This window comes from Trachurus trachurus (assembly GCF_905171665.1).
Source record: "Trachurus trachurus genome assembly, chromosome: 14".
Classification (NCBI taxonomy): Eukaryota; Metazoa; Chordata; class Actinopteri; order Carangiformes; family Carangidae; genus Trachurus; species Trachurus trachurus.
The window spans coordinates 9869815-9896789 of NC_139903.1; the positions used below are offsets into that span (position 1 = coordinate 9869815).

Here is a 26975-nt window from a genome sequence, read left to right on the forward strand (position 1 = left end):
GTTTAGCTGGTAGGCCATGATTGGGTCAATTTTGCTGCGTTGGCCTATAGATTAGAACTCAACAGAGCATGAGTCAGCGTGTGAAGGGCAGCCTTCATATTTCTGCAAGTTGGGATCTTCGTCTGCTGCAGATGGGTCTTCAACACAGACACAACGAACACCATTGGTTCCTGCAGAGAAGAGTTTCCGCGGGACGCCCGTCCACTCTCTTACTACACCACCACTGATGAAAGGGAAGAACACAAGTCAAGGTCCTGATGAATACCAGTAACGATTGGTAGTGCAAAACATTACTGGTATGCAGTACATCACAACATTGTTATCAGATGCCCAATAGGTTTGCTAATATTTGATTAGACCAGAACTATTCCAAACCTCTTTTTGGAGCACCAGACTCTTCCTCCTCTGGCAGCACTCCACTCTGAGTTACAGGCAGGGAAGCGGATCATCTCAACCTCAGACTTGGCCTTGAGTCGCTGGCCCTCTGCTAGTGATGCTTGGACCTGCAGCAAGGCCTCTGTGGGCTGTCCAGCGTCGCTATAGAACCGGCCTATAACCACACCTGAAATAAAAAAAACATTTATTTTTCCCCTGAAGATGATCGGTGTCCATTGATATTGAGAATTTATGTAAAACAAAATTAGTCAGCATTTCACACCTAAAACCTTGAAAACCCCCAGAGGAACAGTTAAACTTCTTAAAATAATTCTGAACTGCACCAGATCTTATTAGACTCTATAAAAGGTAACAGTTGACTAATTTTATTCTTTCAAGAAAATGTAGCCTATGTACCAAATACAATTGACGTACCTACAGTCTGATAGTCCCTCTGGTAGAAGCCCAGCCAGTCATACAGGGCCACCACCTGCAGGGGGGAGAGACTGGACACATCATCCTTCAGGCCACTCTCAGTGAAGTCTCCAGTGACGAAGGCCAGTGAGGCGTCTCTGCCTTAAAATACAAACACACATACTGTATAGTGCAGCTCTTACAATGTTGGAAATAATCATTATAATTCATGTTTGTTGAGGGGTTGGGATAATATTCAATATAACCATAATTTGCATTATGTAATTCCTAATCTATTGTATACATTTATCTCGTCTCTATTGCCTGTACTGTTATTGCATTGTCATACCTTTTTTCTCTTACCCTGTGAAGCCCCCTGAGCTGCACTTGCACTGTGCATGAAAGGTGCTATACAAATAAACTATTATTATTACCATTAATACTGAGAGGTGCAGAAGCGGGGTAATCACCTGCCATAAAGTGATAAGCACCACCTGGTCCATAGTGCTTATGTCCCTTGTTTACATCAAAAACCTGCCCCAGGATGGCCAGGTAAAGGCCCTTGCTGTCCTCCTCGCCGTCGTACAGTGACAGTTCATGTCTGCTCAGGAGCCGCACGCGGGGCCCCTGGGTTGATTCATCAATTCCAAATCTAACGGACCAGTCGCGAGGAATGAACAACACTGCCAACGTCACAGATAAACACGCCACTAAAACATAGCTGAGCATGCTGTTCATACAGGCCTTGTTGTTGTTGGTATTTCGTCCATTTACATCATTTCACATCCTCCTTTCCAGAGTAATTATTGACACCGCAGGCGCTTCCGTGAACGGAAACCAACCGACCAACCAACCAACCAACCAACCGACGCGCATGCGCAAACTATCAAACGTTCCAGGCAAGTTGACGTACAGTACGTAACGTCAATGCGGTAGTAGTGAACGGCAGGCGGACTTGTAGCTGTAGGTGAACATAGGAGAGGTCTGACCGGCACAACCGTCTCAAAACTGACACCCAGCGGGCCGCAGGGATTTTGGGGGGGCGTCGTAGATCGGTGAAACAAACATGGGGAACGCGGAGAGCGGCTGCGGCGGCGGCAGCGGCGACGAGGAGGACGTAGAGACGGAGAGCCCCGGCTTCGCGGAAGACAGTCCGGCCTCTGCGGCCACTGGCGGCGGCGGCGGCGGCGGTGGCGCTGCTGCTGCTGCTGGTGCTAGTGGTGGTGGTGGTGGTGGCTCCGGTGCTGGAAGAAGCGGAAGGGGATCGAATAATCTGCCCGTTCCCACCGGCGGACCACCCAGCCCCGGGGTCCTGTTGGAGCAAGTGAAACTGAGAGAAGCGGCGGCCCGGATTAGTGACTCAGGGGTCGCCATTCAGGAGTCTGTCCTGGCCGGGAACGAGGGTGTCCTGGTGCGGTGGCTGGAGGACCGGTTGAACCGAGGAGAGGAGTCTGTCAATGTTGAACAATTTTGTGAGATGTTGGAGAGTAGAGATGCCCCCAGAGATGAGTGTGAAGAGGTATATAAAGATACGGAAAAGCGTGTCTCTTATAAGTAATGTGAAATGTCATGATTTGATGTATGTGTGTCCCAGGTACAGCATGAGAAGGCAGAGCTGCTGATAACTTGTTGTTTATGCCCATTTATGATGAGTGATCAGTAAATATGATTGGCTAGTGAGGCCCTGATAGGGGGGGAGGTATGTTATCCTATTATCTGTTATCTGTAATCTTAAGGGTGTGCAATGAAAGCAGTGATATTAGCTGTCAACATGTCACCTTTGCTTTCCAGCATTGTGGTCTGGCATTTCAGCGTTTGGCCTCTTTGAGGGTAGCACGCTGCTTTGTTGCCTGCTGGCTGACATTTGTTGTCTAACTAAATGAATGGGTTAAATAATGAATGTGTACTTTAGTCTGCCTTTGGCTTTGTGTGGCCTGACGTTGAATGCCACCGCTATGCTTTAAAATCAACACACTACATTGCTTCCCTTTAAAAAACATAGCTTTCAGCTGTAGAGCTACTATTTTCCATGTCAAATATGAACAGGCAGAGGATATATGTAACTTTATAATAAGATATAGAGTTAGAGCATCTTGTGTGCCTTTATAAATGACGGGTGCCGTTTGTGTCCCTATAGATACTGGTGATTGTGTCAGTATACAAAGTGTCACAATGTGTACTGTCTCTGTCATCTGTCTCAGGCTTTCGGACAGTTCGATGCCGAGGGGGATGGGGTGGTGGACGTAGAGAGCATGCTGATTGCCTTGAAGAACTCCAATGGAGCTAATCTACAGGGAGAGCTGAGTCATGTGATAAGACAGCTTCAGGCGTGCTCCCTAACCCCAGGTATGAGATGTGATTTGTTTACCTGGGCAAACGAGGCCAATCTGATTTGGATAGTTATTGTCATCACAGGGCAAAAGGGTTAACCCTGAAAATCCAATCATTTTCCTCTGTTCTTGTAATGTCTCTACAGGTTTTGTTGACATATTCTCCAAGACCAAAGACAGGTTAGGGGCTCACGCCTCTAAGATCCTTAAATTCTTACACAGGAATCGTATCCCAAGCAGTGCCATCCCCTTCCCCATCTTAGAAGGCTATAATAGCATCTGTACCATGAGGTCCAGTGTGGTCCAGGATTTCTTAGAGTTCATCTTGCAGAAGGAAAAAGGTGAGCACAAAAAATGGCTAGCTACTGCTGAATATTGGTTTTTAATACATATTATAGCTGTGCAGCTGTTTTTACTTTGCTGCACGACTTTGAGACGGTTGTCCTCACCTGTGTTTGCTTCTCTCAGATTTAGATATCCAATATAGAGCAGAGCTGGACCGTGATCCGGAGGTCGACAAAGTCAAGGTTGTCACACAGTGCTACAGTACAATTGAAGCTTCATCCAACGTGTCTGACATTTACAAGATGACAAATGGCGAAACGACATCTTTCTGGCAATCGGACGGCAGTGCACGCTCACACTGGATCAGGTAACGTGACCCCCCCCCAGGATTTTACAGCTGATTGTCACACATGCTTGATTGACAGGAGTTATGGTCAGTATTAATTTCAAATGGAAACCTATCTGTTTTTTGTTTATCAGATTGAAAATGAAACCAGATGTAGTTTTGAGACGGCTGGCCATCGCTGTGGCTTCCAATGACCACAGCTACATGCCTCAGCTGGTCTCAGTTGCAGTGGGGAAAAACCGGCGATCCCTGCAGGAGATCAGAGACATCCGCATCCCCAGCAATGTCACGGGCTATGTAGCTCTCTTGGAGAATGCCAACATCTCACACCCTTGTGAGTCACCACCTGTCAATCTTGTCTCTTAGTTGTGTGTACTAATCATGGGCTTTTGTGTTCCTTCACTGATGCCTGCTCATTAGCTCCCCTCCGGTGAAAGCAGAGCGTGGTGTCAGCTACAGAAGAGCAACCGGGTTCATAGATAGTTGAGTGGTTAAATGCCTCACTTTATAATCCTCATACAAGCTGCCATGAACCTCGGACTGAAGGGAACTAATCCAGGGATTGGTGTTTTTTTTTTATGTTTGTTTTTTCCTCCAGTTTTAATTCAGATTTTTCTCTGGGGTATTAAAGGAGAATCTGTACAGCCAATAGGCTACATTCCCACATTATTAGTAGTTGTCTTGTCACACAGAAGCTAGACTGAAACTGACATGGGTGTTCAAAGAAATATGAATAAATGAGGACAACAAGTGAGAACCAGAGGCAGCTTTGAGCCAAAACAGTCAGAAGAATACAAACAGAAGTTTCAGTGATGGGAACAAGTCATTTGGTTTGTAGTTTTAACTGCAGGCTGTATCACTCAGCCTTGTGTTTTGTAATTGGCAATGCTCTGTGCTGCCAATGGTTCGCTGGATTAAAATAAGCAAACTGTAATTTTTTATTGGTAGATGTGATGTTTTATTCCCGACTCGCACAGTCGACATCTATTTTATAACCCCTCTCTGATGATGGAGCAAATTATGTGGCATTTTTGCGCGATGTATTCCATCAGTCTGCTAACTGCATTATCTCCTCACCAAACCCCAGACATCCAAATCAACATTAAGCGGTGCCTGAGCGACGGGTGTGACACTCGGATTCATGGCTTGAAGACTCTTGGTTATCAGATTACCAAGAGTAAAGAGGTGTCTGTTTCGGATGCTTCGGCCATCTGGTACCTGTCTCTCCTCACCTCTTTGGTCACCGCGTCCATGGAGACCAACCCTGCATTGGCTCACACTGTCCTACACAGTACACAGTAAGACACACTGCTCATGCTTTTTCACAAGAAAATCGTTGTTGGTAATCAATATGATGTTTCAGCTGGTCATGCAATGGGTCAAGCGTAATGATCTGTCCACTCAGTGTTGTTTTTCTCCGTGTGCTCTTCTTCTAGAAAAGCCTTACGCCACATGCCACCGTTGTCCCTCACACCGTCATCCACAGAGTTCCCCAAGTTCTTCTCTCTGAACATCCTGGAGGAGGTGGATGGATTTCTGCTCAGGATAGCAGAGTAATGAACTGCACACTCACCCATCACTGCCAGACTATAGCGCTGACATCATCACTGTGAAATCAAAGTATTGATTGTGTGTGGCAATGACACACTGTTGGCATTCCATCTGATATACTGTAAATCCCTTTGTGGTGTTCAGGGTCTGTCATCGACAGTAGCAACAACATCACTGAACTGATCTCATCAGTCATGTTGTTATGAGCTGTATTTATTTTTTTAGCTGTAATGCATTTAACATGAAACTTTCACACAAGAAATATGTTTCTACTAACAATTGGAATATTCAAATTGTTGTAGTGTAGTGTTTGTTTACACATTATTTGGACCAAATGTAACCATCAATTTGTAGATATACTGTATTTATTATTATTATTAGACTTTTACTCAGGCAGACACAGGAATAGGTTAGGTATTATTCATTGGGTATTAATGGAAATATATATATTTTTGCCATTAATGAGAATTAGTCCAATATTCTACTGGGCATGTAAGCATTGTATTAATATGTACAGTAAATATATAGATTTATTTCAAGAATAAAAAAGTAAACCTGCCCTTTTAGATGTTTTGGCAATCTGAAACACAAATGATTATGTTATATGTCCAGATGCAGCCCAAAACTAACTTGTGTTTGTTTCACTGCTCCTGTGTAGCTGCTGTGTGAGTCCCGATGCAGAACTCACCCTCCTGGCCTTCGCTTTGGCCAGAGGCAGTGTGGCGAAAGTGCTCCAGGCCCTGTCCTGCATCAGCGATCATTTAGAGACCGAGTACAGGGCCTCCTCCCTCATCATGTCTATGGCCGCCGTTCGGCTGCGACTACTCTATCGCAATGGTAACGTGACCAAGACCAACCCTACTTTACTCTCACTCACATGAGGACATTTGAAACCATAGACCTGGGAGAGAAAGTGCTGATGCATTAGTAAACTGCTAATTCTGTTACAAAGCAGCACTTCAGTCTGGTGTTCATAGCCTTTCAGTGTAGGAGTGAAATTATATCGGTATGGAAAACGATCAAATGATTATTAATGTTGTTATGGAAAGCAAGCATAATGATGATGAGTTGATGACTGATGTTGAATTGCAGGGAAGCCCCTCCAGCTTCACCTACAGGCCTGTGATGTCAAGAGTAAAGAGGAGAAATCTGGGCCAGAAAACATGCTCACAGAATCTGCCACCGGAGACGGTACGCTGAGAGCCATGACAATTCATCCTTTACTGTAAGTATAGCTTGAAAATTCCCCCAAGTACAACTGGATGTCTGTCCCTCCTCAGGTTTTCTCACCGAGAGCGGCAGGAGGAAAGCCAGTGTGATCCTGTCGACAGAAGACCAGAGCAATTTCCAGGTCACTCAGATGAAAATCAAAGTGAGGCTCCGTCTGACATTATAGAATCAGTGATAACTCTGACAATGATATAGGAATACTGTACATAACCTTTGGTCCTTGGTGTTGTGTGATAAGGTGCGGAAAGGAGCCATTGGAGCCAAATGCGGCTTGGTGTTTGCTTACAAGGAAGAAGATCCATTTGATGCAGAGAAACATTTTAAGAGGTTCAAGAAGTATGACATGTGGGACTACAAGGACTACAAAGAGTTTGTACAAGACAAGTAAGGAGGATCATTTAGTAACTGTGTGTATAACCATCACATCTTTTAAAAACCTGCATTAAAAAAAAAAAAAAAACCTTGAATAACAGGTGGCAAATGGGATGAGTACTGAGGAGTACATGTGGCTAAATACAGTATATGACGAGGGACACTGGAGCACTTCAGTGAACCCTCCAGTGTAATAACAGTGCAGTAGACAGTTTATTTCCCTGTGTTGTGGATATCCCTCAGCAGTGTGGCTGTTTGCCTTAGTGGTTTATGTGAATGGCTGACACACCACTCTGTCACCTGACCTGCAGTGTGAAGATTCCAGCACAGTGTGAGGACGAGCCCATTGGCTGGTTTGAGCTCGAGGAGGACTGGAACGATGTGGAGATCAAGCTGCAGCAGTGTCGAGTTGCAAAGGTACTCACTGCATCCAGAGAAAACTAAGACACAGGTTTACGTAGTCCTCTTCAATCATCTGAACCCCATTATTCAATTCATTCACTAGTTTTTTGTATCTCACACCTCAAACAGTTTGTCATCGCCCAAAAGTTAAAGGGATAGTTCAACATTTTGGCAAATTAGGTCATTGCCATAATCCCCATAGTCATAGCAGTAGGTTTGCTACCTTTAATTGTCGGTGCGAGCTATTTTTAGAACGGTGGAGCAGAGCCGCGAGCTGCTCAGAGCTACGCTACAGAGGCTCATGGGATTTCTTGGTTTCCCTCATCAAACTCATCAAATACACAATCCAACAACTCCAAAACGCTCTGTTGGACAAGTTGTGACCTGCACATTCACCACGCTATGAGATAATAACAGAACGTTACGAGACAGAGTTCTAAAGAGTTCTCTGCCGTTCTAAAAATAGCTTGCACCGACAATTAAAGTTAATAAACCTACTCCTAAAACTAAAGGTATTATGGCAATGGGCCAATTTTCCAAAATGTTGAACTATCCCTTTCAGACAGTGGCTAAAATGATATTTAATGTATTTTTTCTTATGGCTGTCAAAAAATAACACCACCCATAAACTGATCCTACTGCAGATATTATGTGTGTATCCAAAACATGAGACTGTATATCTTATCAGCGAGGCACGTTGTGGCACTGGGTGGCATGTTATGCCATCACAATAAACACAAGCAGTGCAGTTTCCTTTTGAGTCACACATCCACAGTCATGCCATCATCACAAAGGCATGAAATATGTGAGTGATGTTTTCTAATCTTTCAGGAAATGCCTTAGGAAATTGTCTAACCCTTTGAGAAAAAAATAAAATAATGAAAGCATATACTTGGGAACAGTTTTCAAAGCATTCGTCTCAAGTAGGAACCCTCTGTTTCCTTGTCTCCCCAGTTCCTGATGGTGAAGTTCATCTGCACCAGGCAGGACTCTGCTGAGCGTCTCGGTGTCCAGTCCATCAGTTTCAGTGGCTACATGTGCCCTGGGGCAGAGAGGCTGGGAGACCTGGACGACCTCAGCCCAGAGGGAGACAGGGTGGACCGTGATGTCGTGAATGGACTCTGCCTACTGAACAAGACTCTGTTCTTCATTCAGCAGCTTACGCGAGACATGGTAACTACTGATCACTGCTTTAGTATTGTGCAGTATGTGCATTTAAATCATTAAAATTAGTAGCATACATTAGGTTAGTATGATTAACAGTAAATGCCACAATTCTATTGCTGAAAATATTGAAAGCTTTTATACTTAGTGATAGTTTTATGTGCAGTCATATTATATTTTGGGGGAATCATTTCATGGCACCATAGAGCAGACAGTAGACCAGAAGACTAGTGGGAAATATCTACCATCATCATTCTCCTCTTTAGAATGAGCCCACATTAAGAAACAACAACAAGTATAATGAAGAACACGTTGGTGCATCCACTTTTTGACAGGAAGAAAACAGTCCATGAGAAATATAAGCACTTAACATACTAGTGGCCAGATATGGAGACTCTACTAAGAGTCCTCACTATGGTACTGAAGTAGAATATTTCATTTGCTAACTAACTTACAGCTTTATGTGTTTGGTCTCATTTCTTTTACGTTCTGTACATGCATCAGTTTATTAGTGATAGATAAGTCTGCTCACTTGTGACCATCACCACTAGCAGACATTGCATACATTTCCCTCACAGTATGTACACAGCTAGGGGAATGAGCTCTTCATGTCTCTGACAGCCTGATGGATGTGTCCTCCTATTTTATTGTTGAACACTGTCAGACCGTTGACTGTCTGTTTCTGCAGGATTCCTCTCATTTCAAGCAGAAGTATCTTCTCGACTTTGGTGGTCTCAACCTCAACCTCTTCTGGAGCTTCTACAGTAAACTCAGGGAGATGTGAGTGATTGTGATTGTACTCTCTGTCCATACGCTCATCAAAGCAATAATTAAGATTTGGAGTGATCCAAAATCCAGACATATTATTAAGATGTCATCTGTAATCAATCTTGTGTCTTTGTCTCAGTGAGGGAGAGGAGGTGTTGAAGAGCAGAGTTCTGCTGCTCCAGTTGCTGCAGAACTGTTTCCCCATGCTGCCCAATCCCCTGGAGTCCAAGGGCGCAGTGGAGAGTAAAGGGTCAGATCAGGGAGCAGCGGCAGCGGCAGCAGCAGCAGCAGCTTGTCCATCCACATCCAGCAGTGTAGAGCCCCCGAATGACACAGTTAAGGCTGTGGGGGAAGTCTACACTCACCTCTGCCACAGTAAGAACCTGTCAGCAATTCATCAGACAGTAGCAGCTCTCACGACTGATTTCTCAGAAGTAACATTTTGTGTTTTTGTGTCATGTTTGTGTTTTAGTTGTGGATAGCCCAGCGGGGGAAACATTAGTGGAAAAAGCTTTACACAAGGAAGCAGTGAAGGCCATTCTTAATGGAGCTGCCATTTTCTTCCCTGATAAACACGTCAGACGGGACAAACTCTTCCACATGATGGTGAGTGCATAAGAATGATAACAATTAGAATGAACAACAACAACAAAGCCACAATATGAATGAATGAATGAAATTGTTTATTTCAGTCACACAACACCAATATCAAAATCAACCATTTTGCGTGAACAATTTAGCCAGAACATATTATACACAATTGCAACCATACACACTAGGGGTGGGCAAAAATATCGATATGGCAATATATCGCGATACTTTATATCGCGATACGATATCGATATTCAATATTTAAATATAGATTTTTTTTTTCGAAAACAAATTTTTCAAAAAAAAATTTCAAATAATAAATCATGTTTCAGACGTAAATCCAGTACGACTTCCGCACCTCTGCTCCGCGAGGTGTCACTGTACTGCTACCTCAGACAGTGTGTTGTACATACAAATATGATGTTGTAACTTGCACTTGTATAAAATGGCATGGATAGTTTGAATTACATTGTTTTGACTCAGTTTGTCCCATAAATTATCACTATCATCTGATGTACATACAACTCGGATTTTAGGATGCATAATGCCTTTTACATTTTTCAGTGAACTATGTAGAATATCGTAGAATATCGCAATATATCGCAAAATTTGGATATCGCAATATCGTATCGTATCGTGACTCAAGTATCGTGATGCGTATCGCATCGTGAGGTCCTTGGCGATACCCACCCCTAATACACACACACACACACACATAAAATCATACAGTGACCGAAAAGGGAATAGGCTGAAGCCCAAGGCTTATATTTGCCTATCCTTTAAACTCTATGAAATTAGATTACCTAGAATAGCAACAGTACAAAATAATAAGATGAAAGTAATCATTTCTGTATTTTATAATTTTTCATGATTTTACATTTCAAGGCTTTCTTAAAACTCAACAAAGAACTACATGTCTTCAACTCATCACTGAGCTTATTCCACATTTTAACTACCAAGAGTGAAACACATTTGTATTTTATATTAGTTCTCACTTTACACATTTTGAAAATCAATAACCCTCTTAAATTATAGTTTCCTTTTCTTAATTTAAATAACTGAAGAATACAAACTGGAAGGCTGTTATTCTTTACTCGAAAAAATAATGAATAATGATGAAAATGATGACGATGTCATATTTCTTTTTACAGAAGAATATCACAGAAGAGGATCAGCCGGAGTCGGTAAAGGTGACATTTGAATCACTTTGTAATTACTTCAGGTAAGTTTACTGCAGACATATGCTCACATCATCATATTCTAACACACACCATCATCATGGATCACTAATATCTGTGTTTTCTCTTTGCAGTGACCAGGATCCAAGCGGCCTTCTCCTGCTCCCACCTAAAGGAGCTCCCTCAGACTTTGACATCAGCCCCATACTGTCAGTGATGGAGACCCTGCTGCTAGTGGCAACAAGAGAGGTGAGACGGTTTCACTGGTTCATCTCGTTATTTACCATTCATCACCAGCTCGCTCCGTCTCCTCGTGTCTCGACGTGACTTCTCCATGTTTCTCTCTACTTTTCTAATGTTCCTCCTTGTTCGACGTGTCTCCCATCTCTCAGTGTGAAGTCATGATGGTGGATGAGAGTAGTGGAGCCAGCAGGACGGTGCTGCTGTCCTTGTTCTGGGCACTGCAGGGTAGTCTGCTCTCCTGGTGTTACCTGCAGCTCAAAGGAGGCGCTTCCACAGCTGTTGCTATGGAGCTGGCTAGAGACATCCTACTAAAATGTGAGATACTGTGACAGTGTTGCATTGTTGATGTGCTTACATCTCCCTGTTTTCAGGGTTAGAATCTGTATTTATCAGTGGACAGTATAACAAGCACTCAGCCTCATGATCAGTCCAGTGTGATCCAATAGATTTGAGTTGATTTGCTTTATAACAAACAATCAATGGAGGAGAATTCATGAAAAAAATGGTGAATCTCTACCTGCTCTCTCAATAGATGTGGATCAGTTCTTGGGAAGCATCAAGACCATCCTTGGTTCCCTGCTTGAGAGACACACCAGTGCTGTGATCACAGACAAACTAGGCAGCTCCATCCTCGCCACAGTCTTCAGACAACTGGTAATACCCTCATGTCTTGAGATTTTGAATTTCCTTCCTGCCCAGTTCTAGAGTTGACCCTACTGAATGACATTTTGATTTGGTTCTGGCAGATGATTTTTCTCCTGGAGCTGTGCTCTCTGGATATCCCTCACAGTGTGTTGCTGAAGAGCTTCTCCTCTCTGGTCGAGCTACTCAAAAGCCTATCCACTGACACTGGAGACATATTTTCAAAGGTCAGTCTGGGCTTACTTCAACACACCCCTGTGTACACAGTCGATACAATAAGTCTGTATAAGTATGAGTGCAGACTGGTATTCAGGGTGTGGAGGGTTATATAGTAACCAGTGGTGGTATAACTACTGAGAACTTTTTACTAAGCTAAAATATATACCCTTACTGCAAAAGTAGAAGCCATGGAAGTAAATCTGTATTGTTCAAAATACACTGTTGATTGCTTAAATATTTGCACCGTATTTGACCAGTGAGATCAATAAATTGTAGCAGTCAGATAGACATAGTGCGGTTAAATATGTAATATTCCTCCACACATACACAATACATACATTAACATTGTATAAAGTAGTTGAGTGAATGTACTTTCAGGGTTCCTATGCAATTATGAAAAGTATAGAATTTGAATTTATACATTTCCAGGTCTGGAAAAGTATGGAAAATGGAAACTATTGTATGGAAATATATTTATCTTAATACTTATCTGAGTTTGGTCTTATCTGAAGTTATTTGGGAAAATTATTTTGCATGCGCTATTTTACCTAGCTATAATCTCCTGAAAATGATTTGGTGACATAATGGCATACAAATTCAGAATAATGACGACAAACAATTAATTACATAATTTATTTACATGATACACATCTAATTACTCAAATGTCACAAATTATTCGAATTTTTTTTTTTACAGAGAAGTCTGGAAATTAGGGTTTGGAAAAAGTATGAAATATATATATATATATATATAAAATTAATATTATGAAATGTCAAATGTGTAGGAACCCTGTTCTTTGTTGCTTTCTTGCATGAATATCAAATATAATTGCACACCATGTCACTGTTAGGTGGATCAGGAGAGCTGGCACCAGCCGCAGCAGCCGGTGGTGCTGAGGACGTGGAACCTGGAGTCCCCTCACAACTATGAGAACAGCCGCCATGAAACAAGCATCTTTGCCTGTCCCGGTGCTACCTCCTTTGAGGTTGAGTTTGACGAACGCTGTGAGACAGAGAAAAGGTGAGTTATTGTTAAATTATAAATGCTGATTAATTGAATCAATTATTCTCATTTATTTGCCTGTAGTGAGGATTTATTACTTACCCAACCTCTATATTCTTTATATTCACAGATATGACTATCTAGAATTCACAGATTCTAGAGGCGGTAAAGTTCGTTATGATATGAAGGTTGGAACAGAGAAATGGCCAAAGGTAGGATACAAGTAGAAACCACTGAATTATCTCCATGTGAAACCATTTGTTGTTTAATTTACACACATTTAATGTTTGTCTTTGCTCCCTCAGAAAGTGACATTTGACGCTGGCCCTCAGCTCCAGTTCCTCTTCCACTCTGATAGCAGCAACAATGAGTGGGGTTATAAGTTCACTGTGACGGCCATGGGCCTGCCAGATATCACCATTTCTTGGATGTCGGACTTGCAGCTGCTGGTGGCTCGACTGATGGGTCGCCTTGCATCTCGAACTCTGGCACTGAAATCCCCTCACGGTAAAACTGTACTCCATAAACTTTATCAAACAAAGGCACATATCCTATAGTGTGTTGTCTGTGTGAAGTTTGGGAATGACTGGGAATGGGTTAGACCGTTGTCTGAACATTTGTGATCTTGTGCCTTACAGGAAACAATGTTGTTTATTATATTTAACATGAATTAACTTCAGATTTCTTCAAGATTATATTTCACCACCTGCATCTTTAGACCTCAGATTAAAATGCTGAGATTTGTGGGTTACTGTGTATTCCAGAGACACGCACGGTAAAAGAGCTTCCACCAGGGAAAATGTCCCATGTTCAGTCTTCTCCTCTGTGGAAACCCATCCTGCGACATGGGTTGTGTGAAGCCAGGGAGACAAATCAAACAAAAACACCCACAGACCAGGTATGCTGATTCACTTACCTTTCCGAAGAATTACATTATTGCACTGCTTAATGAGCTCAGCTGGTTAATACTGTTCTGCTACTATGACGTTTCTCTGTGTGGTAGACAAATACATGGTCCCTTGATGAGTTAATGGGCTTCCTGGAGGACTTTGCCCGCTGGAACCCCTCACAGGAACTGACGGACAGTAGAACAGAGCTGATGAAGAAACTGATGCAGTCCTGCAGAAAACAGACGATGAGGAATGAGATCGCTGCTGGGTCAAAGACAGACCAAGCTGTGAATGCCATTTGGGCAGCCATGGTGTACCACACACCAGCCCTCAGCCATGCCCTGAAGACCTACGGTAAATACTAAGTTGGCTATAAACAGTGGTCAATGTGTGAAAGCTGTTCTGTTTATTGCTGTCTTTAATTATGCATGGTTGACTCAATCTCTTTATTTCTCCCCTCTGCTGTGAATGAGTAGTTAATCAGGACTGCAAATCCTGTCTGAGTGAAGAGTTTGTGCAAGTGTACTCGCATGCAGACAGCATCAGAACATGGATGGTGAGTGATATCTGTCTTCATTATCTTCTACTGGATCTATTTTTGTTGATGTCACTTGACTATTGTGCTGATGATGTCTTTTCTTCCTTTCAGCTGGAGATGAAGCAGAGATACCTTGTTGGCAAAATGAATATTCCCTATGAGAAGGATGGGGGTCCTGATGAGGTTACTATGGAGACACTTGGTGAGGAGTGAATGCAAAGCCTAATCACACCTTGTTCTCACCAGTACTGTCATATTCTGAATATTATTGCTGATTTTTGTTATTTTGTGTCTATCTAGCTGAGATGTGTATCGAGAAGAGCCTCTTGCTGTTCAGATTTGCTCCTTGTGGAGTAACAGGCCAAGACAGTGACTCTCTCAAAGCTGCAGAGGGCAGCAGTGCTCTACTCTTCCGCTCAAGCTCGATCTCAGAAGGGGACTTCCAGGCCAGCCCCTCTCAGGTACCTCAGACTCCAGGGGCCGAGGAGCCCAGTGACGCCCGGGCAGGACAGAGCCAGTCCACCGGTGCTCAAGCCCAGAGCTCATCTGCTTGTGGGGCCAACAGGAGGGTCCATAGAGACTCCACAGAGAGCATCTCGTCTCAGTCAGGAGAGCCGGCCTCACCCTCTGCCTTCCCTCGTAAGCCCCCGTTCAGTCGGGCACGCCTACGGCTCCTGTCCTGTCGATCCATAGAAGAGCCTCGCATGGCCCCCTCGGTCAAGGATCGCTACCCAATCCTCAAACACATCCTTAACTTTATAAAGGACCAGGCTCTTACAACAGCAAGGTTAGTGATCTCCGTTCTTCTATTTTACATTTTTTTTCTATAAATATGTGAGTAACGACAGGGTTAACTAATCTGATTCTTCTTCCTGTAGTATTTTGCAAACCCTGTCACTGAACAAAGCCCAGGCTTTGAGTGTGTGCAAGGTCCTGGAGATGGTTCAGCAATGTTTGCGTTCCCTGGGAAAGCCACATCTCTTCCAAGCCCCCTGCATCCTGTTCTTACAGGAGCTGCTGGCCTGCCAGAAAGACTTCACCAGGTACATGTGTAGAAAACGTCTTCAATTCAAGTGCAACAACAGTGACTTTTACCTGGTATAGGAGGAGATGAATGTGCGCCGACATAAACATGTGCAGTCATATTTCACTCAAGATTTTCATTTGCTTTGTCTCTCTTTCAGTTATTTCTCTCAGTTGTCAGACAGTGGGCAGAAGCTTGGAGCGGAGGTGAGGCGTTCCTACCATCACTTGGTTCTCATGCTTGTGGAGGCGGTACAAGGCTTCAGCAGTCTCACTGAGAAGTAAGCACTTATCCTTGCAACCCACCATGCTCACTCATAACTAGAAATCAAAAAGCTATTGTAGCAGTGATTACCATAATTCTACATGGGTGCGTGGTGTAACCTGACCGTCATCACTGTTCTCCAGAGCCCTGCTACCGGCCCTGTCATGTGTGCAGACCTGCTTGTTGCATCTGCTAGACATGAGCTGGGAGGTACATGACCTTCCTCTCTTCCTGAATATTAAGCTTCCTGACCTCCTGCTCAGCATGTCCCAGGAGAACATCAGTGTTCACGACATTGCCATCAGGTAATGTCAGACCCACCAGAAGATAAGCCACATCACAGTAGAAATGTGTAACTTTTCCTTTTGATGATATTACCAAGGCTAATGACGGGATTCTTTCTGTGGTCTAAATTCGTATTCAGTCAATGGACAGAGGAAGATGAAATTGCAGACTACAAGAAGAACCAGGAGTGGATGGATGAGTGTATGGACGGGATGTTTGAGAAGTGGTATGACAAAATCGACGAGGAGGACTCCATGGAGGACAGGAGAAAGGTAGCGTATTCATGAGCCAACAAGGACAATTGTTTATAGTTCTGGACTAAATGCATTTTGACAACTTGCAAATTTAAAGGGATAGTTCAACATTTTGGCAAATTGGCCCATTGCCATAATCCCTATAGTTTTAGGAGTAGGTTCGTCACCTTTAATTGCCGTTGCAAGCTTTTTTTTTGAATGGCGGAGCAGAGCCGTGAGCTGCTCAGAGCTACGCTATGCAGGCTAATGAAATTTCTTGGTTTCCCTCATCCAACTCATCAAATACACAATCCAACAATGTTCCGTTATTATCTCATAGCGTGGTGAATGTGCAGGAATGAGTTTGATGAGGGAAATCAAGAAATCCTATTAGCCTCCGTAGCGTAGCTCTGAGCAGCCTGTGGCTCTGCTCCGCAGTTCTAAAAATAGCTTGCACAGACCTACTCCTAAAAAATTATAGGGATTATGACAATGGGCCAATTTGCCAAAATGTTGAACTATCCCTTTAAGAACTGCCATTTATAAAGATGCAGGAATATGATCTGCACAAGTTCTCAGCATGGGGAGGAAAGTTTGATGATGATGTAAATGTACCTGGTCCTATCCACAGATGCACATGTTCATTGCACGCTATTGTGACCTGCTCAATGTTGTCATCTCATGCGATGGCTGCGAGAGGATGGCACCTTGGCACCGCTATCGCTGTCTGCAGTGTATGGACATGGACCTCTGCAAGACCTGCTTCCTCAGTGAGCTCACATTCACTACCACGCTACTCATGACTATCTAGTAGAATTTAGACGAACGGGCCACTGCTCCTATTGTCAGACCTACGAGTAGCACAAACATAACTGGTATTGTTTTCAACTAGGTGGAGCCAAGCCTGAAGGCCATGAGGACGACCACGAGATGGTGAACATGGAGTATGCCTGTGATCACTGCCAGGGGCTCATTGTGGGCAGCAGGATCAACTGCAACGTGTGTGAAGACTTTGACCTGTGCTTTGGTTGCTACAATGCTAAGAAGTATCCTGACAGGTGACACTTTTTAAGTTTAATCTTGTGCTTGTAAAACACACTTGTTTTTGCATTAGTGAGTTAGACTCAATTATCTTTATTTTAAATTCCCATCTCCAGCCATCTGCCCACCCATCGGATCACAGTGTATCCCATGGTGACCATACGAATCAGCGACCGTCACCGCTTGATCCAGCCTTACATCCACAACTACTCCTGGCTGCTGTTTGCTGCTTTGGCTCTGTACACATCAGAACTCAGCAGTGAGAAGCAGATGGAGGGAGAGTCGCTGGACAGCAACACCTTGAGCCAGGCCTCCACCCTACAGACATGCTGCTCCCAGCTCATCACTGACTGCTTGCTTAAGGGACAGACTGGCAAAGGTGAGAATATACCTATTAGCTGGCTTGTGAAGAGTTAGATGAGACCAACCCACTCTCGTTTTTTTGTGTTCAACTTTGTAGCTAGCAGACAGTCAGCATAGCTTAACATGCAGGCTATAAGTAAAGGGGAAATGGCTAAACTGCCCAAAGTTAAAAAGATTTCGCTATGAGTTATGAGTGGACTGGGTTATAGCTGTTAACAGTGGCCTCTGTTCCTCACTTGGCAAACACTGATGACAAGAGTGCTATTTATCTTCTCTTCTAATTATTGACACGAAAATAAATAAGTACCGTATTGACCCAGATATAAGAAAAAGAAAAAATAAGAGTCGTAATAGGGGTTTAGATATTTTTATATGCAAATCAGCAGGTGACACCAAACAACGTCTCCCCAAGCAAGTCAGAGCTTGTCTTTCTCTCACACTCACACACACCAGTGACCTGGAAAGCTGCAGCCACAACACAGAGACCCGCTGGGAAAAAAAGGGACTCAAAGGTTGGACGAGTTTTCAAACAACAGAGGAGTTATGATGCCAATTTTAAGATAATGGTGATCAGTGTTCGAATTTTTTTTTTATCTGGGGACACACACTCATAGGCTAACCCTAACCAAACCTATCGCCTCCTCAGGTAGCTGTCAACAGTCTCACCCAACGGAGGTTCAGATATGGTACAGTCCACCTTAGGGGTGTCTGAAAATTGCATCTCATTAGATTTTAACCGACAAGAGAAATACTATGTTACAGATACAGTTACATAATGATGTTATAAATATTCCAACCACTGCTGTTTTAATGCAATCTACCAGTTGTTATTTCACTGATACTGAAAACATGATTTAAAAGTTTCAAATTCTCTTTGATTTTGTCTTTAAAAAGTATAGTTGTCTTATATTCGGGTCAATACGGTATATCCCCTAAAATCCTAACTCCAAAGAAAGGGGCTGTGTCATGGACAGTTATCCATTTGTCTTTTTTTTTTTTTTTCTCCTTACATGTCACACCCTTCCTCCCCCCATCTCTGTTTAGGTCTACGTTCTTCAGCTTTGCTCGCTCTGCTATCCTCCAATGATTCAGCCTCTGATAGTGAGCTGTGTCCAGTCTCTCCAGAGTCCTCTCAGGAGCTCAGCACAGCCACAGACACATCCTCTCTCCCTGGCAGCACCGCAGCGATCTGCTCCCCATCATCTCCCAGGGACAAGGTGAGGAACACGAGTCCTTTTGGAGATGATATGAAGCTCATTGATCTCTGTTTTTCTCGTAGCAGGACTAGAACTCACACAGAAAAAAACCCAAATAGAGCAGGTAGACATGTATTAATGAGTTCAGTGGAGAGTAGGTGTAGGCGTGTGGATCAACAGGCCTTCTTATTTATTTTTCCACAATGATGTTCAACTCTTGAATGAACCTTCCAATAGACTCAACTTTCCTAAACTAGCTCCTAGTGGATTTAAAAGTCTGTTTTGGGTCATTGTCCTGTTGCAGAGTTCACTGATAATTAGTGGAATCCATTCTTCCCTTTATCACTGCATTGTGTTTTGTGAACTTCAGACACTGATATTTGTGATGAGGTTGCACATTTGGTTTGTCTCTGTGGACTCCTCCATATTAGACCCTGTACAGTCTATTGCTGAGCATAGAGTTTATTTGGGAGCATCATTAGCTGTCCTAATGTCCTAATGAGTCAGTTAAAGCATAGAGAGTAATTAAAAAATAATTGTTTTCCTTTCATTTCAAAAATCAACAATATATGACATTTGACCAGGGGAACCCAAACTCGTTTATACAACTGTATTTAGTCTATGATCAACGTAATATAGATTTTATTATCCTGATCCCATATAATCCAATTTATTCTGTTATCACCAGAGAAAACCACCTGGTAAGGAGAAGAAGACAAAGGAAGTGGGCTCTCCTCCAGAGATGCTGTCACCCCCAAGTACTGGAGAAGGAGAGAAAAGGAAGCTGGTTACTCAAGACACCCTGGACTCTCCCAGTCTCAGCCAAACGCCCTCTGTGTCCAGTGAAGACCCCCTCTCTCCTGTGGTCCGGCGTAAGTACTGAGATTTCAGAATGAATCTGTCCATTTGTGGTTATGATTGTCCCTCAACCGACCGGCTCACCTTTACATGTATCTATCACTCTCAGCCTCAGAATCTGGACCAGGAACAGCCAACTCTCCATCAGAGATTGTCAAGGGGACTGATGAGAGGCTGCCTCAGGTTCCCCTGCAGGAGCATGTGTTCTCAGAGTGCTCCAGAGAGAGGATCCTGGGATTACTTGCAGCCATGCTGCCACCAGCCAAACCAGTATGTCAAACCCGTTTTTATTGTTGAAATTAGATAGCATGAGTCACTAAAGAAATAGTTTGGCATTTTGTAATATACCCGTATTTGCATTTATGCTGAGAGAGGACATAGTGATGTGTATTGACATGTTGATATGAAGCTATAACCAGTTCCCAAAAAAAGCCTGGCATGCAGACTGATATAAGCTACACAAAAACCACTAACTGTTTAAACAGTATGTTGTAATTTTTTTGTAGGTTATGTGCCAAATAATTTCTTGGCTGGACACATTGACTTTTCCTAGAGTCTTATCTGGGGGTTGTCACAGACTCCAGGAAGTCACTGCTCCTGTCCAAGAAATAGTCCTACACTCATTCCATAAAACCTACCTGGCTGCTGGCCATTGTTTCATATTTAATGAACAAATATGGCATTCATCTTATTAATGAGTTTGATAAACTATCAAACAAAACTAGCTTACTTTCTCAAGTTAAAATACTGAGTTAATTTGCCCCCAGCACACACTACCTGTTCCTAAAATATTCTCTACTCACAATATTGCTGTATAAATCTACAGATAACATTTACACCATCTTTCTCATCCCTTCAGGACAGCACCCTGTCTCTGCCCAGTCTCAGCTCCATTCTGCCCCAGCTGTTCAGGGCGGTCATTTCCAACGCTGGCTCTCTCAACGAGACCTACCACCTCACCCTGGGACTATTGGGCCAGCTGCTGCTACGAATCCCTCCGATGGAGGCCGACACTGCCGTCACTGAAGCCCTGGCCGATAAATATGAGCTGCTGACACAAGGAGAGGCAGCCACGTCAGAAACACCAGGCTGGAGGACCACTCAGCTGCTCTTCAGCCTAGGAGCCGTCTGTTTGGACAGGTACACAAAGAAAACATTAATGATACCTGGGACATTTTTCAAATATCTATAATCTGGATGGCGTAGCTGCAGATGTTAAAGGGATAGTTCAATATTTTGGCAAATTGGCCCATTGCCATAATCCCTATATTCTTAGGCATAGGTTCGTTACCTTTGTTTATTTATATAAGTTATTTTTGGAACGGCGGAGCAGAGCCGTGAGCTGCTCAAAGCTACACTATGGAGACTGATAGAATTTCTTGGTTTCCCTCATCAAACTCATCAAATACACAATCCAACAACTCCAAAGCACTCTCGTTGACAAGTTGTGATTTGAACTATCCCTTTAATATTATGTATATTTTTTTAGTTTAAAAAAAAAATCATCTCTTCTTTTGCAGTCGTATCGGTCTGGACTGGGCGTGCACAGTTGCAGATATTCTACACAGTCTGAATGCTTGTCCTGAGTGGAGCACAGTCATCGCTGCCTTCACTGACCACTGCATCCAGCAGCTGCCACAAACTCTCAAACGCACCAATCTCTTTACCCTGCTGGTGCTGGTGGGCTTCCCTGAGGTAAGTGCCAGTACACATTGCTGCATTGTTGGTTGTATACTGTTCCTTGTGTTCTTAAACCCAGATTTGACTCCCTTGTTTGTGTGTCCATCAGGTGCTGTGTGTGGGAACGCAGACTGTGTTTATTGACAACGCCCACGAACAGCACAACATGATCTTGCTCAAGCACTTCACAGAAAAGAACCATGCTGCAGTGGTAGATGTTAAGACGCGCAAGAGGAAAACAGGTTAGTGCAGTACTAGCACAGTAAAATAACACTGTTCGTGATACAAACATTATTATTAACCCTGTGTGCTCCTTCCCTTCTCTCACAGTGAAGGACTACCAACTCATCCAGTCTCAGGATTCAACCCCAGCGCCCCCCCTAGGGCAGTCAGAGGGCCAGGGAGCCGCAAATACATTGTTAAGCCGCTACCTTAGCAATTTCACCTCCATCATCAGCCACCTGCTGCAGACAAGTCAAGACGACAGCTCCCCTGTTGCAGTGGAGGCTTCCTGGGTCCTGTCGTTGGCCCTTAAAGGCCTCTACAACACACTCAAGGTAATTTCCCCCTTTAAATTTAAAATGTAAAGTTTAGATTTAAAATTTAATAGAAATTTTCAGATTCCAGTAGGTAGTTTTCTTCATCCCATGTTGTTGTTTCGTGCAGAAGCACGGGGTGGAGCAAGCTCAGGAGGCCATCCAGCAGTCAGGTCTGACCCAGCTGCTGGTGAGGAAGTGCAGCAAGGGAACAGGCTTCAGCAAGTTGTGGTTGCTGCGAGATCTAGAGATCCTCTCCATCATGCTCTACTCCTCCAAGAGGGAGATCCACTCCATGGCCCAGGACCTTGAGCGAGACCAAAGAGAGCAGGAGAAGGAGCATGACTCGGATCACTCCAGCTGCTGCGCTGACGACACCGACGTCAACAGGCCGGACCCCTTGGAAGGCCTTGATGAGGAGACTAAGATTTGCTTCCAGGTGATAAGAGATGCTGTTCATAGGACATGCAGGTAACTATTATGTGATGAGATGTGCATTATAATCTCAAGTCTCTTTCACAACAGATCACACACGATGCCTTAAATGCCCCTTTGCCCATCCTACGAGCTATGTATGAGCTGCAGATGAAGAGAACTGATTCTTTCTTCACGGAGGTGCAGAAGAGGTCAGCATCAACTTCCATTTAGAAATCACTTCTAAAATCTAGATGATTTGGGATAACTTTGTGGATCCCCGAGCTTCCTGTCTATCTCTCACACCAGAATGAAAACAAAACTGCCCCTAATATTATTTTTTAAATGTAGATATTATAGTGTACTTTTTTAATATATATAATTATATTTCACAATTAAAACCAGCTTCCATTATGTGCATTGTGGCTTTGTGTTGCTTACAGATTTGATGGAGATGAGATAAAAACAGATGAGACAATCCGTACGCTGGCTCAGAAGTGGCAGCCCATCAGACGGCCTCGCTCTGAAGAGAGGAACACCAAAGCTGTGGACACTGATATTGTGTTGTCCTGTGTGGTGAGTTGTTTAAGACTACACTTTTAAATAGCAAACATTATGAATAGCTACAGTTTGTTTTTCATATGTCAGTTTTCTTATGTGTCCCCCATCATTGCCCTCCTGTCACAGAGTAAACCCAGCCACTGTGAAAAGGCCACAGAGGAGCTCAACGTGATCGCCCAGAAGCTCATCACCAACTCAGAGAGTGACTTACAGCTCAGCTATGCCAAACAGAGGCGCACTAAAAGCTCGGCTCTTTTGCACAAGGAACTGGATGTGCGTAGCAACCGCGCAGTTCGTCAGTATCTGGTGAAGGTCAACCAGGCCATCGCAACTCTGTATGCTCGCCACGTGCTGGCCTCGCTGCTGGCCGACTGGCCCGCAGAGGCTGCGCTGAGCGAGGAGGCCCTGGAGCTGAACGGTGCCTCACACATGGCGTACATCCTGGATATGTTAATGCAACTGGAGGAGAAGCCGCTCTGGGAGAAGGTAGGCAGGAAGAGAGAGGTGCTGTAAATGAAGGTTTGCCTTACATACACAGGTTTGACAAAATTTGAAATGCACAAGTGATGTTTCAGAAGTGAGGATTGATGTGATTGGGATGTTCTGTTATGTTGTTGATCAGATTCTCCAGAGAGTGCTGAAGGGTTGCAGCCAGAGTATGCTGTGCAGTCTGTCTCTCACTGCTTGCCAGTTCATGGAGGAGCCAGGTATGGCCGTGCAGGTCAGAGAGTCCAAACACCCGTATGACAACAACATCAGCTTTGAGGTGGGTAAATTACAATTGTTATCATCAGCCACAACTAAACTTTTTGTCCTGTCCTATTTATCATGTTATACATTCCAAAAATCATCCTTTAGCTACTTGTTTTCACAATTAATCGCGGTATTAAACACCACAATTAATTAATCGTAAAGATTCTTAAATACCGTCACTTTCCAAAAAAGATTGTTATAAACACAGAGGCAGATGTGCACAAAGGTTAAGGTAAATGTAAGAAATACTGGTCCATTTACCTAACGTAACATACAATTAGTAGGAATTAAAATAGAAGTAGAATAGTAGTAGTAGAATAGTAGTAGAATTTAAATGTTAGCGTCTCATTTGTGATAAAAAATTAAAAAAAACAAGCAAACAATTAAAATAAACTTAGACATTTGGTATAGATGACTAATAATGATTTGAATATTTAAAACACTTATATTAATAGTAGATAGTTAAAATATTTAGTGTAAATAATTAGTAATGTAATTATATTTTGACTGTATTTGATTTTACACATTCGTATGTTGTGAAATTAATTAATGCATAATAATCGTGATAATCGTAATACCGTGATAATAATCGTGACACCCCTAGTGGCTACAGATCCAAACTACTAAAATCAAGTTTGTGGTTATATGAACTGTTTTTGTATCCTTAACCCCCTATGTCCTTTTTCTAATTAATTTAAGGACTGTTTGTCTCTTCTCTTTGCAGGACAAGGTGCACATCCCAGGGGCTATCTACCTATCAGTGAAATTTGACTCCCGCTGCTACACTGAGGAAGGCTGTGATGAGCTTGTGATGTCCAGCAGCAGTGATTTCGTCCAGGACGTCCACAATTTCAGTGGCTCTCCTCAGAAATGGTCGGATTTTGACATCCCTGGTGAGGACATTTATTTATTTATCTTCTCTTCTGTGAGTATTTGTATATGCGAGTGCATTTTAGATGCAACTATTCAGCCCTTGTGCTGAAATCATGTTTACTAGTGTGTCTGTCTGCTGTTTCTCTCAGGCGATACCCTCTACTACAAATTCATGTCAGACATGACCAACACGGACTGGGGCTACAAGTTCACTGTCACAGGAGGCCACAGAGGGCGTTTCCAGACAGGTACTCTACATGAGAACAAATACAACCTGTTCTATTGGTTTAAAGCTGCTTCAGTGACTCTACAAACTATATGTAAAAAATGTTCTAGTCCAGTTTAGTTTATTTTTCAGTTATGTGCACATATAGTACAATCAATCATCTATCATCAGAAATTCATTCATTCATTCATTCATTCATTCATTCATTCATTCATTCATTCATTCATTCATTCATAACATAAAACATATTATTTAATAGATCAATTTTTTTTTTTTTTTTTTTAATAATTTAGTTGGCTGAAGCTATTAAGCTTGTATATCCCTACCCTTATTTCTTATTTCTTTGCATTAGTTCCACATTTAAAGCTTTCCATAATGTAGATTAACCTCAAGTGAATTCTCAGATGGCTCAGGTTCTTTATCCTCTGCACTTTTTGCTTTTTCTTTCCTCAGGTTTTGAGATACTAAAGCAAATGTTAGCTGATGAACAAGCACTCTGTCACCTGCCGCTGGCTGACATATGGGAGTGGCAGGTGGGCGTGGCCTGTCGCCAGACTGGGAACCAGCGACTCAAAGCCATTCACTTGTTGCTCCGCCTCCTACAGTGTCAATCCCAGACGTAAGCCGAACCCTGCTTATACATTTCTATCTCTTTTCCTCTAGTACTAATTAATGCTTTATGTTTTTTTAAACTGTTGTTGTCACTGCCCATAGTATGTTGTGTTTAGGTTCATTCACCTTGACCTAAGTAATGCTTATTTGGCTAAGAGGACCCGGTCCACTTTTTGACCTCACCAGTGTGTTTTCCCTAGAGGTGCAGGATTTCACCTCCACACAGGGTTTGCATACAAGCCATCATAAATCCTTCACGTAGTTCCGTGGTTGTAGTAGTCAACAAGGAAATTAGGTAAAGGGTGTGTTTAGAAATTTGCATATGTGCGCAATGACTCTCCGACTGTCTGACCACATGACAACATCATACAACTTGAAGAAGGGAGTGCTCACACTGGCAGCAAACATTATCAAGATCATTTTGAATTCAGCTATTTGTTGTTTGAGTTTGGGATATGAAATTATGAACAGGACTTTTGACATCATCATTTGTTTGGAAGACATTCATACAGCTCACAGAGGTGCGATGTGGAAAATTGAAAATCCACAGGATGGTATCTGTAATTGGCATCATCCACCAGGACACTTTACGCTATGGAAAACTACAGAGAGCATATCAGACTACTGTAAATGTGTGTATTATAGTTAACTATACAGATAGATTACATAATTACCATACATCCAATGGCTATTCTTGATGCCTGATGGGATGTTACAAGATTAATGATGAATTAATGTCTCATTTTTCACTTGTCTGAGTCTAAATCTTTATTGTGCTCTCTGGCCTGTGTACGTGTTTGTACATCCAACTATTGATTTGTTTGCGCTGCAGAGCCTGTGAGCTGACGCTGCTGCGACCTCTGTGGCAGCTCTTTATGTCTATGGAAAACAGCGTGAGCCAGGATCCCACGGGTGTGACTGTGCTGCTGCCGCTCCACAGAGCCCTCACCGAACTCTTCTTCATCGCAGAGGCCCGTGCCATTGTGAGTGATGTGCACAAACACACACCAGGATACTGTATATGTATCGCAGGCTACACTTCAGGCGATTGTATTGTTGTGTTTGTCTCTGTTTTGTCTTGTTTCGGGTTACAGACATATTTGAGTGAAATGATGAGAGTAAAAATTATTCAGCATTTTATTATTTACCTCTGTCTTTCCCCCCTCTCTCTGTCTATATCTGTCCCTCCGTGAGCATGTTTTTCTTCAACCCACCTGTTCTGTGCTGGGCTCGAGGCCAAAGCCCGGCCCTGCCATCTGCCAGACAGCACAGTGCCACACTGGCTCCCTACAGACTGCAAGGGAGAGGAAGATCTATCCATTTTGCAATGCCTATGGGATCGCGCGCTCTCTCTCTCTCTCTCTCTCTCTCCCCCTCTCTCTCAGATGTCTTGAATTATTAATTAAGAGAAGTCTCAAGGATTATGAGCATGTCGTCAGCCAGGAGTTTCCCATCTGTGGATGCAATTGAATCAGACAGTCCCAGAAAAGCTCCATCTTTCCTGTTCCTCCTCAG

General features: G+C 43.1%; 2 protein-coding genes across 2 annotated transcripts in view; one reads left to right on the plus strand and one right to left on the minus strand.

The window, feature by feature from the left end:
- Positions 1–7: 7 nt before the first annotated feature.
- cyb5d2 (cytochrome b5 domain containing 2) lies at positions 8–1633 on the minus strand. The gene is made up of 4 exons (XM_083987383.1): positions 1260–1633; positions 811–951; positions 376–562; positions 8–223 (listed from the first exon to the last, which is right to left on the minus strand). Exons 1-4 carry the CDS (start codon positions 1525–1527, stop codon positions 52–54), a joined length of 768 nt encoding a protein of 255 aa, XP_083843509.1. The 5' UTR covers positions 1528–1633; the 3' UTR covers positions 8–51.
- A 106-nt stretch (positions 1634–1739) lies between these two features.
- The window catches only part of zzef1 (zinc finger, ZZ-type with EF hand domain 1), a 31167-nt gene continuing 5931 nt past the window's right edge, over positions 1740–26975 (plus strand). The window contains exons 1-52 of the mRNA XM_083986511.1: positions 1740–2308; positions 2991–3135; positions 3266–3460; positions 3588–3771; positions 3885–4084; positions 4838–5048; positions 5187–5303; positions 5960–6138; positions 6394–6492; positions 6582–6673; positions 6770–6915; positions 7215–7320; positions 8260–8478; positions 9158–9249; positions 9377–9612; positions 9710–9843; positions 10980–11050; positions 11141–11255; positions 11399–11564; positions 11782–11903; positions 11996–12118; positions 12962–13131; positions 13244–13325; positions 13419–13620; positions 13878–14011; positions 14117–14357; positions 14480–14559; positions 14653–14743; positions 14842–15328; positions 15420–15584; positions 15726–15845; positions 15973–16134; positions 16254–16386; positions 16979–17117; positions 17240–17405; positions 17505–17767; positions 18796–18968; positions 19636–19819; positions 19915–20075; positions 20665–20945; positions 21326–21500; positions 21595–21727; positions 21816–22042; positions 22152–22460; positions 22547–22647; positions 22879–23011; positions 23123–23482; positions 23619–23762; positions 24474–24642; positions 24772–24870; positions 25302–25467; positions 26293–26443. Coding sequence (XP_083842637.1) covers positions 1856–2308; positions 2991–3135; positions 3266–3460; positions 3588–3771; positions 3885–4084; positions 4838–5048; positions 5187–5303; positions 5960–6138; positions 6394–6492; positions 6582–6673; positions 6770–6915; positions 7215–7320; positions 8260–8478; positions 9158–9249; positions 9377–9612; positions 9710–9843; positions 10980–11050; positions 11141–11255; positions 11399–11564; positions 11782–11903; positions 11996–12118; positions 12962–13131; positions 13244–13325; positions 13419–13620; positions 13878–14011; positions 14117–14357; positions 14480–14559; positions 14653–14743; positions 14842–15328; positions 15420–15584; positions 15726–15845; positions 15973–16134; positions 16254–16386; positions 16979–17117; positions 17240–17405; positions 17505–17767; positions 18796–18968; positions 19636–19819; positions 19915–20075; positions 20665–20945; positions 21326–21500; positions 21595–21727; positions 21816–22042; positions 22152–22460; positions 22547–22647; positions 22879–23011; positions 23123–23482; positions 23619–23762; positions 24474–24642; positions 24772–24870; positions 25302–25467; positions 26293–26443 — 9006 coding nt within the window. The 5' untranslated portion in view covers positions 1740–1855. The remainder of the gene's footprint in view (positions 2309–2990; positions 3136–3265; positions 3461–3587; positions 3772–3884; positions 4085–4837; positions 5049–5186; positions 5304–5959; positions 6139–6393; positions 6493–6581; positions 6674–6769; positions 6916–7214; positions 7321–8259; positions 8479–9157; positions 9250–9376; positions 9613–9709; positions 9844–10979; positions 11051–11140; positions 11256–11398; positions 11565–11781; positions 11904–11995; positions 12119–12961; positions 13132–13243; positions 13326–13418; positions 13621–13877; positions 14012–14116; positions 14358–14479; positions 14560–14652; positions 14744–14841; positions 15329–15419; positions 15585–15725; positions 15846–15972; positions 16135–16253; positions 16387–16978; positions 17118–17239; positions 17406–17504; positions 17768–18795; positions 18969–19635; positions 19820–19914; positions 20076–20664; positions 20946–21325; positions 21501–21594; positions 21728–21815; positions 22043–22151; positions 22461–22546; positions 22648–22878; positions 23012–23122; positions 23483–23618; positions 23763–24473; positions 24643–24771; positions 24871–25301; positions 25468–26292; positions 26444–26975) is intronic.

Bases quoted from the DNA above. Each gene is read 5' to 3' on its own strand.
- cyb5d2 (XM_083987383.1), bottom strand. From the start codon at position 1,527: ATGAACAGCATGCTCAGCTATGTTTTAGTGGCGTGTTTATCTGTGACG. The intron at 952-1,259 runs GTGATTACCCCG...TTGTATTTTAAG, and splicing joins TGCTTATCACTTTATGGCAG to GCAGAGACGCCTCACTGGCC. The intron at 563-810 runs GTACGTCAATTG...TTTTTATTTCAG, and splicing joins GAGGGACTATCAGACTGTAG to GTGTGGTTATAGGCCGGTTC.